General features: G+C 38.7%; 1 protein-coding gene across 2 annotated transcripts; it reads left to right on the top strand.

Moving 5' to 3' along the window:
• The first annotated feature begins 405 nt into the window (after nt 1–405).
• On the top strand, nt 406–15174 carry dusp22a (dual specificity phosphatase 22a). Of its 2 annotated transcripts, XM_088334611.1 has the most exons (7): nt 406–624; nt 3632–3665; nt 3828–3910; nt 4254–4303; nt 11902–11976; nt 13201–13372; nt 14458–15174. In XM_088334611.1, exons 1-7 carry the CDS (start codon nt 604–606, stop codon nt 14650–14652), a joined length of 630 nt encoding a protein of 209 aa, XP_088190737.1. In that variant the 5' UTR covers nt 406–603; the 3' UTR covers nt 14653–15174. The 2 variants fall into 2 exon arrangements, with proteins under 2 accessions (XP_088190737.1, XP_088190736.1); XM_088334610.1 differs by lacking the exon at nt 406–624 and having other exon boundaries at nt 3608–3665.
• The last annotated feature ends 715 nt before the right edge of the window (nt 15175–15889 follow it).

Below are 15889 nucleotides of genomic sequence, written 5' to 3'. Positions count from 1 at the left end.
TATTTCTGCAAAACGGTCACAGAACAGCATGTGTTGAGCGAGTGGGAACAAATTAACAAAATTAAATTGGTATCCTTGCGCTCAACATGGGGAGGTTCCTTGTTACTATTATTTCATTGATAGTTTTCATTGTCTTTGTATGACAATTGTATTGGACAAATCTAATATAGGATGTATTATCAATATTAAGGCCAGGAATCATTTTAACCCTGTATAAATTTTTCACAAACATTGCAAAGTTGCGTGACATTATAGTCAACTATACAACAAAACAAACAAAAAAAACATTAAAGTTGCATAAAAATGGCAAAATGTTTGCAAACATCATTTGTTTTATGGCCTTCAAATGCGCTTTTTCTTAAGAGTATTCAATTGTCGCTTTAATTGACGTCACTTACCGGAAAGACGTGTTGCTTCACGTCAAAAACCGGAAAACATCAACACATAATGAACAGTAGAACTGCCAGTTGAATACATTTCTATTTTAGTTTATTTAACAAAAACACTTCTTTCACATCTTAATATATTGAAAAAGTTGTACTCCTGTTTAGTTATTTGTTAAGAAACCTTGACTTTTCACCGTTACGCGACGACTAGACCACCATGGGCAACGGAATGAATAAGGTAAGTTAGTTGTGTGTTACGTGTCATGTAATGGGCGAAGTTTTAAATATGTCGATGTTGACAGCCAGGACTGTTAATAAGTTGAGCTGGATATTGTAACAAGTGCTAATAATGATAAAATGTTTTCTCGGTGCAACATCATTCATAATACCAATGGCTGGAAAGGTCCGTATCTCTTTCAATTTAGTTAGGAAACACAACGTCAAAACACGCGAGTTTTTAAAAATAAATCTAAACGTTCATGTGTATATACTGTAAGTCGAAACGAATGAAACTAAGTCATGAAGTATTTACAATGAACATTTCCTTTTCTTCAATTTTTGCATCTTTATTCTGCAAAATAATTTTTTTGATTTTTACAAAATATGACTACGACCTCTCAAACGATGACTCAGATGTGGATCGAATCAGGCCATTTGACATTAGCTTAGCTCGCGAGCCTTTTGATTTTTACCTTCTTTCGAACGTATTTTAATATTACGGTACAATGTTGAAATGGTAACATTTATTTGCATACAATCTTATTTTTTGTTTTTCTTTGGGAGAGTTTGTATAAGCAGCGTATTCATACTCTGGTGTGAATATGGGTCTCATTTTAAAGTGCTTTTCCTCATGACGACGACCAATATGTGGCTAGTTACAATGAAGGATAAATTCAAAGAGTATTATAATAATTTTTGGGAGGTCTCAGTTATTAAGACATAAAACATAACGTGGTATTATATGATGTCCGTCGAGACCGGGTGGAAACATATTTTGGCCTGGAGAGGGATGGTCGCCACCAGACTGTCAAAAATGACAGAAACAAACTAGAAGGGCAGTGCAGTGTGGGTTTTTTTTTCAACTACATATAAGGACAATGGTAAAGTGTGCGGTAAAGTGATCTGGTACACTACAAATTTACATAAACACGTGAAAAAAGCTTGCCCTGCAGAAAGCAATGAGGTGCAACCAAAATTTTAACATGTTACTGTTCCTGGACATAAACCCCTAAATATTTTGTCACTATGGTGCCAATGAGAGACAATTGGCGCTGTAGTTGGATTACTGAGATTATTTTTAAAATATTGTGCAATGGAAAGTATCTTAGTTCTTTATTAAGTTACATTGATATACATTATTTGTATTTTTCGTACATTTCTGCCTTTATCAGTTTCACCCCTTGGCTTTTGTTCTGAAACAGTTGTAATAGAAATATTTATATTTTTGTATACCGTTAAAGTTTGTATTGTAGTGAAAAAAAATTGAAACATTTTCAGTTCCTAAAATAGTTTTCCTGTGTTTATCGTAATTATAAATAATTCAAAGGAGGAAAGGTTTTATTATTCAATGACCATGATATTTCCAAGAAAACAAATATTGGTATTGATCAATATTACCATGTATTTACTTGGATCGGATCGATACTAAAATCCCCTACCTAGTATGGATAATTAAATATTCTTGTACTTCTTCATGATTTTTCATAAAAATTAAATATTCGTGGGCGGCACAGCGGGTGGTTAGCGAACAGCCGCACCGTGCCGATATTCAGGGTTAAGGGTTCACGTCCAGCTACCGCAGCCTCCCCGTGTGGAGTTTGCATGTTCTCCCCGTGCCTGCGTGGGTTTTCTCCTGGCACTCCGGTTTCCTCCCACATTCCAAAAAACATGCATGTTAGGTTAATTGGCCAGTCTAAATTGTCCCTAGTTGTGAATGAGCGAGTGAGTTGTCTGTCTCTGTGTGCCCTGCGACTGGCTGGCAACCAGTTCAGGGTGTCCCCTGCCCACTGCCCGAGGATAGCTGGGATGGGCTCCAGCACCCCCGCGACCCTACTGAGGATAAGCGCTGCGGAAAATAATTGGATGGATAAGATTAATAACCTTTTTTTTTGTGAGTTGCCAGATAGGGGTACGGACTGCAGAAAGGTGGAACACAACGTCACATTATATTTGTGTATAAAACAGTTCACGCTTTAACCGCCAGGGTTGTAGGGGGCACCACTTACTGTGTGTGTCTTTGGCAAATAAAACCTGGTGGCGCCCATCTCTCTCCAGGCGTTCTTCTTCTTGGTAGTTACTAACAGTTAATGATACAAGTAGTTCATAACTAAAAATATTTTCGTGGAAGCGTTTTCTGTCTGTCTGTGTGCCCTGCGACTGGCTGGCAACCAGTTGAGGGTGTCCCCTGCCCACTGCCCCAAGATAGCTGGGATGGGCTCCAGCACCCACGCGACCCTACTGAGGATAAGCGGTGCAGATAATGAATGAATAGATGGATGAAATGAATGACCTTTTTTTCTGTGGGTTGCCAGATAGGATGGATTAAATATACATATTTCTCAATGTAATAATAATGTGATGGTAACAACAAAACATTTTTATAGCTGAGCCATATGTATTCATGAAAAAGGCCATGCTGTATTGGTGAAGCAGGTGCGCTGACAAAAATGCAAACAATCATCTATATACCACAGTGGCTATGACAAAAAGGAAACTTAATTCAGTGTAAAATCTCCAAAATGACTGCTTCACACTAGTCTTTTGTCCAGACTGTGCCTGTCTAGTACTTTAAACTCAAGGACTTTGAACTAAAAACCCATGTAAACCTTTGTAGAGACTGATTAACAACTGAAAGAATGGATATATCAAGGTCTCTGGTGATTATTAGTAAATAATTACAATGTATTTATATGAAATGGGTTCATTATCACTGAATGAAGGGGATATAAATGCCTGAAGTAATAAAAAGGTTATTGATAAAAGCTCATACAACCATGCCGTGTGACATTTCAGTTATCAGTTAGCTGTTCGGGCACTGTTCTCTGGTGTCGCTCCAGTGCTTCAGGCCTTGTATGTCCCTGACGGGCAACGTTGCCTTTCCTGTGCTTGGTTCTTAATCTCTAAGCTTTAAATCCAATCAGGCTCCGCTCGAGACACGTGTTCCATTTTATGGGAAACTTTTGAAGCATGACTGTCATGAAGAGATGTAAGATGACTAAAACATGTCTGTGACTTGGGCTTCGCAGGTTGTTGACGGACTTTACCTTGGGAACATTAGAGGTAAGCAGTAACTGATTTGGTTCGTTGGACTTTAATTGAATGTTACTACACTTAAACACAAGCAAGTGACTTACTGGGATTTTACTTTTGAGAAGCTTTATCTCAGAATGTTCTAATGCTTTTTCAGTAACTGAGCTCTTTCCTCCGCTGTCCTTGACCCAGATGCAGAAAACCGACAAAGCCTGTCACAAAACGGTATCACCCACATCCTTTCTGTGTACAACAATGCCACTCCTGTCTTTGAGGTTGGTGCGACACCAGTTTTGACAAGACTTTAAGAACCAAATACAGCCTCATGTTTTTAATTGAGTTATTACTTTCCAAATGTTTTGAAAATGTGATGTATTGTTAGCCAGCAGAGGGAAGTAATGAGCTATAGTGTATGCAAGGGTGTCATGATAGTGTTTAGTTGTGGACCTGCTCAACAAATTTTCAATACAGTTGTCTGCCATTTTTAAATGTCCTTTACAATAGTAATTTTGAGTGATTACTATCGATCGAAATGGATGATGAACCCTGTCATTAACTGAGATTTTGTTTGATAGGAGCCCACATTAAACATTATTACTACACTGTGAATGCTTGCAGGACAAGACCTACCTCTGTATTCATGCAGCAGATGCATCCAGCCAGAATCTGTGAGTTTAAAGCAGACACGCATATATAATTCTCCTATCAGAATTCTGTCTGAATTGGGTATTGTTTATCATTCTTATTATGTAATGTAAGATCAAACATTCCGGCAACTCTGTTTGACCCTCACCCCCCTCATCATTTAGCTAGTATGCCAAAAATGATGACTTCCTATTGAATGTAAATGTTGCAGAAAATGTTTGATGGTGTAATAGTTTGTCATCTTTTTATGTTGAAAGCATGATGAGCTGACCCTCCACCCTTGCTATAGACCTATGAGCCACCTTGGTTTTTTTTTCCATCTCTATGTAGCTTTAGCCCTTGTATCACGTTTGACAGAATGATAAACAGGAATGTAGCAAAACATGAAATATGAGGAAAAAACATTATTAAAATGTACATGATTAAGCATGAAACAAATGGAAATTTAAAAAAATGTATTGCCGGAATATGCAATTTATAACTTTTTTAAACTAAAAAATTGTATTTAAATGATCCTTTTAAATCTGAAAAAAATAAGGCGTGGGTCGTTCAGAGGATCTATCGGAATGCCGGTTGATTGTCTCATCTCATCTCATGAGCTACACCGCTTATCCTCAGTAGGGTCGCGGGGGTGCTGGAGCCCATCCCAGCAATCATCGGGCAGTGGGCAGGGGACACCCTGAACTGGTTGCCAGCCAATCGCAGGCCGGTTGATTGTGTTGTATAGAAAACAAAAGTAGCCTGTTAAATGTAAATTAAATGTTATTGTCAAGACAGAAAAATATCTATCTTTCCAAATAATAAAATATAAATATTTTGGCCTGGAAATCTTTGTGAACATAGATATGGACTTCAACGTGATCCGATTTTACACAAATGTTTACGCTGCAATAATATACAGTATGGCCTTACTGACTCTTAGTTCATGTTAAACACATCCACAAGTAAGTACTCATGGGTTATGTATGTATCTTAGATAAAAAAGGATAACGTTTGCTTGGAGACTGAAACTTAATCTGAACCATAAAGTGTAAAATTTTAAAGCCTAAATGACCGGGGTTGATGTGAAAAAAAAAAGGCAGTCTCAGATTTGTTTCACTTTTATTTATTTCTGCTTTTCCCGTAGATGCGAACGATAGTTTACCTGTGAATCCGGGTCATTGATATTTCCCTAGTTGTAATTTAAGATAGCCATCTAATCTACAAAACTTGTACTTTGAGAGAGTGACTGTAAGTAGATGATAAAGCAAGCTTTGTTGCTAAAGAGCCAAGAGAGGTCTGACCCCCAGTTTCACAATCAGGCAGCAGAGGAAGGAAACTTCAGCGACATCTGGCTTTTGCCTGTGACCATCCGGCACTTTAATGATCCCCGCTGTGTCACAATCTCCAATTCTGACTAAAGCGACTAGCCGGGCCAACTGCCGCTTCACTGCGCTAGCAGACAGCAACTGGGTCCCTCCTTTTGCACAAGGTCCTCTCTCATCCTTTGAGTTGTTGATCTGAAACATGGACTTGTTTAGGGCTGCATCCCTAACTGTTTTTTTTGCCCACTTTTTTTGCACATTTTGGGCCCAAAAGAAGGACCAGACATGCAAAGCAGTTTGTATGTTTGTCTAAAGCAGGGGTCAGAAATAGTCCTCATGCGCATCGTTTATTATTCATCATTTTTTCATAATTTGCAAAAACTAGGCTGGAAAAAATATCCAGGAAATGGTAAAAGTAAGGTGTCACACTCTTATGCATATTCTCACTGGCTAAGTGACACTGAAAAAATATTGATGACATTTCTTCTTAGCAGACTTAAAGGCTGAAAAGCACTACAGAGCTCCTGCCACTTGTGGTGAAAACACTGCATTGCACCCTGGCCCAAATGTGTTAAATAAGTGAATTTTTATCTTTGAGCCACCTTGCTTGCAATTAATATGTTCCCGACCTCTAATCTAAATCATACTATCAACATTAACATTTACATTGCTATTCAACTAAATGTGCTTGAAACATAGTTATTTTTCAAGAGTCTATTGTTCGAAAATATCTACCGTAAATTCCGGACTATAGAGCTCACCTGATTATAAGCCGCACCCACTACATTTCGGGAGGAAAACCGATTTTGTACATACACAAGCCGCACCTGTATATTAGCTGCATGCGCCCACATTGAAATAACGCAATACAAACAGGAAATCTTGGTTTGGTTTAAACAATTTTATTGACACTACTAACGATACAGTCCAAAAAACACAGCCGGCAAAATGAACGGAAAATGATACCGGTACTTAAGATATAATGCAGACCTGCAGAGTCCGGGTGCCCGTTGAAAGTGATCCAAGGAAAAAAGTGTATATTTCCAAAGGTAAGGGTGGGAAAAATATATATCCACTATTGTCGGCCGCGTCCACAAACACGTCTCACCTTTACTCCACTTCCCGTCAGCCCGCGTTTGCCCCGCCCCTTCTTTCTCATTTGCTTGTACAAAACATATCAGAATAAGTTTCTAAAATAAATACATTACAAAAATGTACACAGTTGCAAATACATATTATACATGGTTACAAATATTTACAAAGAAAGACGGTACACCGAGAGAGTTTTCAAAGCTTTAATAATAATATTATAACTTTCATCCCAAACCGTGCCTGTGAAGGGTAGCAAAACGCTACGATCAACACGCTCGATACACAGTAAATAGCTCTGTTAAAAAAACATACCGTACTTGTAGTAAGCACGGTATACCGTCCCCATCTTCCTCCTTATAACTGACGTCATCAAAGTCGTTTTCCTTCGATATGGGAAAGAGACTTTGTCATTTAGACGTTGTCCCACGCTCCCTTATTCAAAACACGCTAGCATCACGCTCTCAAAGTAAGTTCTATATCGGACTGCTCGATTGCGTTTAGCTTGAAAGTTGCGTCATGTGCCTTTCTTTTTGCAATTTGCATGATGAGGAAATGTCTACGCTAATTTAATTTGTGTACAAGCTAAGTGGTTGCAGTTTAAATCTTACCTATTGTATTCGAGCGCCGCTGGCGGCCGTTAGAAAAATTACATAAATTGGCCGCATCACTGAAAAAGCCGCAGAGTTGAAAGTTTGGGAAAAAGGTAGCGGCTTATAGTCCGGAATTTACGGTATACATCAGGGGTCGGAAACCTTTTTTGCTGAAAGAGCCGAAAAAACCCAAATTTTAAAATCTAACCCTAGGAGAGCCATATGTATATTTTAATACCAAAACAGCTAAATGGAAGAGGAAAATCTACGAGTTTATAGTATAATAAGACAGAATTTATTTTGAACAACATTGTAAGTTAATAACAAAAACTAACAATTATTTATAATTATAACAATCAACTGGTCTGCAGGCTGAGGTTTTATTCATATCTGTCCATGTTTACTTGCCCGCTCTGCTTGTTCACCGCTGTCCGAGGCCCTCAGGTCAGCAATTTATTATCTAAATCGAAGAAGACCAACAATATACATATTATAATAAGACTCTGTTATAACATGTTGTTCAAAATAAAATTAAAGGTATTTATTAATAAGAAAAGTACTTCTGACTTACTATTAATGCGACTTCTGGTGTTGCATGGTTTTGCTGATGGCTTTGTAGTCCGGTTGATAGGTGGTGAGGTTCAGCTTCATGCAGGCGTTTAGGCTTCCATCTTTTAAACGTGATCGCAGGTTGGTTTTAATGTGTTTTAGGTGTGAGAATGACTGTTCGCATGCATATGTAGATCCAAACATGGTCAATACAGCAAGACTCACACGCTGCAGTGTTTTGTACTTGACGGTAAGCGCGTTCCAGGTTTTGACAATCGGCTGGTCTGCGCGCTGAAGTCTGTCCATTTTTGTTTGCCTGCCAGCTCTGCTTGTTCTCGTGCAAGGCTTTCCAAATCTTCATTCAGTGACTTGAAATTATTAACCCACATGTCTGTGGCCTTCAGGTCAGCAACTTCTACTTCAAAATCTCTGACAGAGACATTGGGGATGAAACTCAGGTTTACTTTGTCCAATTCACACTCGTGCGGATGAGTGATGAATTGAAAAAGACTAGTGTGCTCACAAAAGTCCCCAAAGCGTGCTTTGAATGACATCAGGAGAGAAGATGTGAAAACTGCGAGCTGATGGAGATCAAAATGTTCAGGGGAGTCACTTGCTCTGCACTCATCTTTAAATACTTTCAGTTTTTCAAAGTGTAGTAAACGACCAGTCTCAATATCCGCAGTAAAGATTTCCAGCTTGTTTTGAAATGCAAAGACTGCCTGTTGAAGGGATAAGACTGTATTTCCAATGCCTTGCATTTTCACATTGAGATGGTTCAGATGTCTAGTCATGTCCACAAGATAATAAAACTTGAGGAGCCACTCCGTGTCCGCTAGCTGGGGATACTCGATGCCTTTCATTTGAAGAAAAGTCCGTATTTCGCTCAGGCAAGCTGCAAAACGGCTAAGCACCTTCCCTCTTGACAGCCAACGCACATTACTGTGCAAAACAAGACCGGGATTATTATTCTCCACTTCATCCAACAGTGCTTTAAACTGGCGATCGTTTTAAGCTCGGGCAACAATAAAGTTGACCACCCGAAAGACCAGTGACATCACGTCATCAAGCTGCTTGTCACACATTTGCGCACAAAGTGCCTCCTGATGTAGAATACAGTGGAAGCTGAGGATGGGTCTGTTCTCCTGCTCACGAAGCAGCGCTACAAATCCTCTGTTTTTCCCCACCATGCACGGAGCACCATCGGTACACACAGAAATAAGTTTATCCATTGGTAGATTCTTTTCATTTGCAAACTCCATGAAAGACTTGAATAAATCCTCTCCTCTCGTTGTCCCTTTTAGTGGCAAAACGGCAAGACTTTCCTCACGCAGCGAGTGACCGTCAACATAGCATGCAATAATACTGAACTGGGATAAATGACTGACATCTGTTGATTCATCCAAAGCAAGGGGAAAAAAACTCCGCTGAATTTATGTCATTCACTTGTTTTTTCTCCACTTGATTCGACATCATGATGGCACGATCGTGCACAGTTCTTGCTGAAAGAGGCATATCTTTTATCCGTTTGATTATTTTATCTTTATCCTTAAAGTCGTCAACATGCTCGTTGGCCACATTAAGCATGAATGATTTGGCATAATCGCCATCTGTAAACGGCTTCCCACTCCTCACAATTGCTAAAGAACCAGCAAAGCTAGCAGAGTTAAAATCACCATGTTTGGCCCATACACGGAGCTGCTGCTGACTAGCCTGGACTGTGGAAAGTAGTTCTTGACAGGCCTTCTTTCTGTTGTCTCCCACTGGATATTTCGCTGAAAATGTGGCATGGCGTGTGTCGAAGTGTCTCTTTATATTTGACCTTTTCATCGAGGAAATTTTATCGTTGCATATAAGACACACAGCACAACCTGCTCTCTCAATAAAGGCAAATTGCTCTGTCCATTCCTGCTGAAACGTACGGTAATCTTCATCTTTTTTCCTTTTCGTCATCTTCTTGATTAGAAGGGTTCACTCTGCATAAAAAAGCTAACCAAAAACGAGGAAATATTACTTCTTTGCTTCAAAATGACTTGTGCAGATTGTTGTAAATTATCCATTAAAATTAGACTTTCCGGGTAGCGGACCCTCCCGCTCACCGGAGAACAGATTGGCTCTTAGCTGCGTGCCTGAACGAAAAGTTGCAGGTGAAAATATATATAAATTAAAATGTGTGTATTTATTTTTTTTACATGTTTTTTTCTGACTTTATTGTTATTATTATTTATTTTGCTAAAGTAACATTATTGATTGATTTGTTTCGTTCAGAAATTTTCAGAGAGCCAGATGCCGTCATCAAAAGAGCCATATATGGCTCCCGAGCCTTAGGTTCCCGACAGGCGGACAGGTTCAGTTTTTAAATCATGTTTTTTCGTGGTCCAATTTTAAGATTGATGCATTTTTACATATTTTCTGACAGAACAACAAAACAAAGGGTAAGGTCTATGTATACATATATAACCAGATTCAGCTGTTTAAGGATAAACTGTTTTTCACAAAGTTAATTTTGGCATATTTTAACAAGATGATTGTGCTAGGACAATATCAAAAAGTGCTGAGGAGACAAATTCTGAAGTGGACTTTGCGAGCCTGAGGAAGAAGTTTTGCTGGACTGAGCCTATTTTAGCCGGAGACTGTTACTTTGTCTGCTGTTGAGTAACCAGCAGCTGGTCACTGTCGTCTGCTGTTTTAGATCAAGCTTCTGCTTCTAAATGATCTTAAACGCTATCAGTGTTTCCCAACTGTCTGTCAGGAGGACTTCCATCCACAACATATGTGTGTTGGTATGAGCACTAGTTTTCTATGTTGCTGGAGACTCTGCTAAATTAATTATTATCATTAATGTAATTAAAATGCAAGATAATTAAAAGGACGTTTATATACCAGTCAGTTGTCCATCATTCATTGTTTGTTGAAGAATAAATTGACATAGCCATTCGTGAAAACTAGCGCCTCCGTTACCAGGAATTTATTTGTAATGTCAAAATGTGCTGTATAATATACCAGCGCTGCAACACACTAACACAGAGTCAGATCCTCAATCATATCTTTTCAGATCAAGCTGCTCTTTCTCAAATTATTTTTGTGCTTTCTTCTTTTGGAAGAAAAATTCGCACTATCATCTAATCCTATTTTGAAATTTGCTCCGGGCTTGATTAAAAAAACACCTCATGTGCTTTAGTACTTTAACTCCCAGGCCAATGCTTTAATGCAAAGATGTCAAACTCAGTTTGGCTCTTTGTCGGATTCAGAGTTTCTGTTCTGGATCAGTAAAATAGTTTCAATTCTAAATTGACCTAGAGACTTACTTCTTTTTTGATATGCTCAGAAATGTATGGCTGGCCTGATTTACTTGCCTGCTTTAAAGGTTTAGTTTAAAAGTTATTTTTTTGAATGCTGAATATTTGGGTTATTATAGTTTCAGAGTTGTTTTTTTCACCTTGTATGTCAAAAAACGTTATAACTCAAGTGGTAACATCAAAAACGCAATGTTCAATCTTTACAGGTGGGGGGGGGGGATTTTTTAAGGGTTATTGTTCTATCTTCTTTATTCATTATCTTGGGGTTTTGGGGTTTTTAAGGGTTATTGTTCTATCTTCGTTATTCATTATCCATTATCCGTTATCGGTCAGTTCATAATACGCTACAAAGCCTAGGAGCCGGGACACTTACTCTCAGCCAAAAGGCCAGGCTAAGGTCCTAGCCCTATCTTATTCCATCTCTGCGGCACAACTTTGTTTACATCTTTGAAGTTAAAGCTATATTGCTGTAATAATTCTTGAGTTAAAGATTTCAAATGGCAATAACTTGTTTTAAAGATTTAATGCTTTAACTCCAAGGTTACACATTTGTAGTCTTTTGGTACAAAACATTTTGGAGATTAGCCCCTCAATGTTTTTTTTTTAACAACTGTCTAATATGAGTTGTTTACAGTTATTTATTTCATGTCAAACCAACTCTATACAGTTGATCATGTTCAACCCATCCCATTTGATTAGAACTGCTCCTCCCCCAATATGCAATATATACAATATGATTATTTCATTGTGATTGTGTGCATTTCAAGCTTTTCCATTTATTTTACAGGTTGCAACATTTTAAAGAATGCATCCGCTTCATCCATGAATGTCGCCTGAATGGTGGATCGTGTCTTGTGCACTGGTAGGTGATTGCTCATGAGTTTTCAGTTTTGAATGAGTCTGAAGTGCTTTTCAGTATGATACATTTTAATTTTACAAGACTGCAATTTAGAATGCTATATCCAACCAATCTTCTATGTTTACCCTAACAAATATGCTTCACTGAGCATATTTGTTAAGGAAAAACATTTTGCAAGCATTTGTTGAACCAATAAGTACTGAACTTGATCAAGTTTTTTTTTAACACGAGTAACTTCTGTATTGTCAAATTATAATATTAATCATCAATGTGAACTCATTGCGCTTTTACGTTCGTGTACATATTAAAACCGCAACGTTATTGATACACAAGTTGAAAAGGGGGAAAGTGAGAGTTTAGCCAATCAGAATGCAGTGCACAATGCACTATGAAAATTTGCGAAATATCGGAACCGTGAAAAGTAAATCGCAATATAGCGAGGAAGTACTGCACAAACAAAGAAAAATGATACACAAGGATTTTTTAAACTTTTAATAACTTACTTTTATTTTGTTTGCAGTAACACAGCACACTAAAAGATGCATCAGATGGATTTCTTCTTGTTCCTCTACACATATATTCCACCTAGCGGTTTCCTCTGTACATAAATGTCACCTTTGTCACTCTTTCTGCTATCACCCTTTCAGTGCAGTCTTTCTTGGTGGACGTTTAGAAAAAAATCCATAAATTGGTCGCATCAATGTAAAAGCCGCATGGTTGAAAAATAGCAAAGGATTTAGAAACAATTTTTAAACATTCATCCATCCATTATCTGCACAGCTTATCCTCAGTAGGGTTGCGGTGGTGCTTGAGCCCATCCCAGCTATCTTCGGGCAGTGGGCAGGGGACACCCTAAACTGGTTGCCAGCCAGTTGCAGGGCACACAGAGAGAGACAGACAACTCACTCTCTCAATCACAACTAGGGACAATTTGGACTGGCCAATTAACCCGACATGCATGTTTTTGGAATGTGGGAGGAAACCGGAGTGCCCGGAGAAAACCTACGCAAGAACGGGAGAACATGCAAACTCCACACAGGAAGTTCTCATGACCTTAGAACTGTGCTGCCGTGCGGCCCAGTTTTTAAACAAAAGTAGCAAATTATAGCCTCAAATACATGAAGCACCGTTTAATCAGTCAAGCAGATTTAGGATGTAGCAGTTTGTGATTGGTTAATATATACATTAGGCTTGGGCTCTCAGATTGTGTGTATGTGTGTCGTGCAGCCTGGCAGGAGTGTCACGCAGCACTACCATGGTGGTGGCCTACCTCATGACCGTCACCCACTACAGTTGGGAAGAGTGTCTCACTGCCGTCAAGGCCGTCCGCTCCTTTGTCGGGCCCAACTGCGGCTTCCAAGAGCAGTTGCAGGAATACCAGACCACGCAAGTCTCAGAGGTATGAACGACAAGTTTGTCACTGTAAGGCCTCTTTAGGGACTTTCCTGCATTATTTAAGGTATTCCCAAATTCTTAAATATGCAAAATATGAGGAAATAAAACGTGTTTTTTGCATAAAATATTTAAAATGTATTTCTTCGGTATATTACAGTTATTTTCCGAAATAATACCTTTTGAAGACTGCATGTCTTGTTTTTGTAATCCTGGGCTGTGATATCATCCAAGGAAACACCCGCACCCTAGCAAGCCAGTTGCCATATTGTTGTGTGTGTTAATCAATGAAAGAGGTTATAAGTATTTTAAGCAATGATTTGGTAGTTTTTCTGGAGACTACCTATACATTGTGTCACAGGTCAATGCGGTAACGATACAAGAATAGGCGAGCTGCCAAAAATGGGCTAACTGGTAAGAAAAACAAAACACGGAGAGCTGGCAATGGGGGCTATCCCAGACCGATCAACGAAAGGTGGCCGCAGAATTAGCGGGAAAACGCAGTGAGGAGCCAGGCTAGGCGGGAACCAATTAGAAAAGCGGCAACAGTGATAAACGGGAAGAAAGGGACATGGCAAAACTGACACTAACACCACGCTCCCCGGCCAAACAACACACTGTGGGCAGCCAACCGGGAGCAAACAAAACAGGACTTCTCTCCCCCATATAAAAAAAATCCTAAAAAAATAAGGAAAGAAAGAAAGCAAATTGAGGTTGTCAATTGAAATGCCATCATCACAAAATTTAAAAAAAAAAGTGAAATTACAAAATGCCGAGCGCTAAACCATTTTTTTACTTCTATGTGAAATTTCCCTAAATATCAGAATATAGTGATTTTCCTTAGAATTATTTTAAATCACTCTTATTTCTGGTCTTAAAGGGTTAACAATAGAAACTTTTAAAAACCTCTAGATGCAGCTGTTAAAAATTGTTTTGGACAGTATTGATATAGATAGCTGTCACAAATACAGTATCTCAAAATATGGCCAGTTGTCAGCCTGATAATAAACTGTTCCTCAGTGCTAAGTGGTCAAAGCTCGAGTCAGTCATATTCATGACACTTATATTTTTCTCATACGTATCTGCCCACAGTATCGAGCATGGCTGGAGTCCAGTTTCCAAAGCAATCCGTTCAAGGACGAGGAGCAAGTAGGCGCCCTTCTCATCCAGTATTCAGAGCAACAGGCGGACCAAAAACAAGCTGGAGACGGGCGCTGGATAAAACAGGATGCGGACGTTGTGTGCTCCCTTCCGCCCACTTCAGCCCACCCCGAAGATAGCAGCTGAGAACGAACCACCCGACAAAATGCGTAATTTATGCTCACGCTAACCTCACTTGTTGTGGGCCGGTTCGGAAGCGGGCTATGCGTACCTCTTTGTTCCTCAGCCGCCTTACTCTGAACTTCTCAGCACCTTAGCTATGCTACATCACCCGTGCTTCCAACGTGAACCTATTGCAGGATGCTCAGCAGCCTTAAAATTGTGTTTGCCTCTGATAACATGCACAGCTACAGTTTCTGGTAAAATACTGCTGTTCTGATATTATGTGTTGATCACCAGTCTTGAAAACTGATTCATGAATGTATCCCAAAAAAATGATATTCATACCAAGGCCATGTTGACAGTGAGATGTTTTCCTTAAGGATTTTGAACGTCGGAACACTAGCATCGCCCTCATTTTTAATGATGCCCTGTTTTATCATTTGTAGATTTTCGTTTCTGATTTTATTGGTTCTTTGTACAAGTGTTTTATTTGCACATTTGTGATTTGTGTTTTTTCAATAAACCACAATCAATGATTTAAAGGGACACTGAGTATTTTTCAGCACATCCTGGTTGTATAAAAACTTAATTCAATAAAAACAATATTGATTTGAATAATAAGCTTAAATGCATAAACGTAACGTGAAGGTCATCTAGAGCACTGGTTCTCATATAGTCTGACTTCAGGACGCAACATCCTACCCTAATGACAAGCTGCTTTCCAAATCAAGAAATAAAATCCCCTTTTAAAATGTAGTCCATGAAAGGATTGTGCAGTTTAAAGCAGAGATAGATTATTATCCCTTTTTTTTCTTCATAAAACAAAGTCAAGTAAAACCAAAAGTAACTCTCTAAAACTGCTTTGAACTCTTCACATTCTAAAATATATCTAAAAAAATATTACTTACGTGTGTACGCACATAAACATCAATAATTATTTAATTATGAAATAAAAACTAGTATACTGAGAAAAGGCTTAAAATATAATGTTTTGAAACCATTTCTTGTACCTTCCAGTTGCGCTTCTATAGCAGACACCCGTACACCCTTTCTACTATTTCACAATCGTTTCATTCTTCGACTTGATTGTTGCTGTCTTCCACTTTTCCTTCCCGTTGTCACTAACTTTCTTGGGACCATTATAATGGGTAAAAAAATGAAATAAGACTAACATAATCAAAATGAATTGAGATGTGGTTCCCCTTAAATGTGCCAATAGACTAAATAGGTAAAAGAGATTGAGCAGGGCCTTTACTCATCT

This window comes from Urocampus carinirostris, chromosome 4 (genome assembly GCF_059441175.1).
Source record: "Urocampus carinirostris isolate Australia breed hairy pipefish chromosome 4, RoL_Ucar_1.0, whole genome shotgun sequence".
Lineage (NCBI taxonomy): Eukaryota > Metazoa > Chordata > Actinopteri > Syngnathiformes > Syngnathidae > Urocampus > Urocampus carinirostris.
This window is presented reverse-complemented; position numbering and strand designations above follow the sequence as displayed.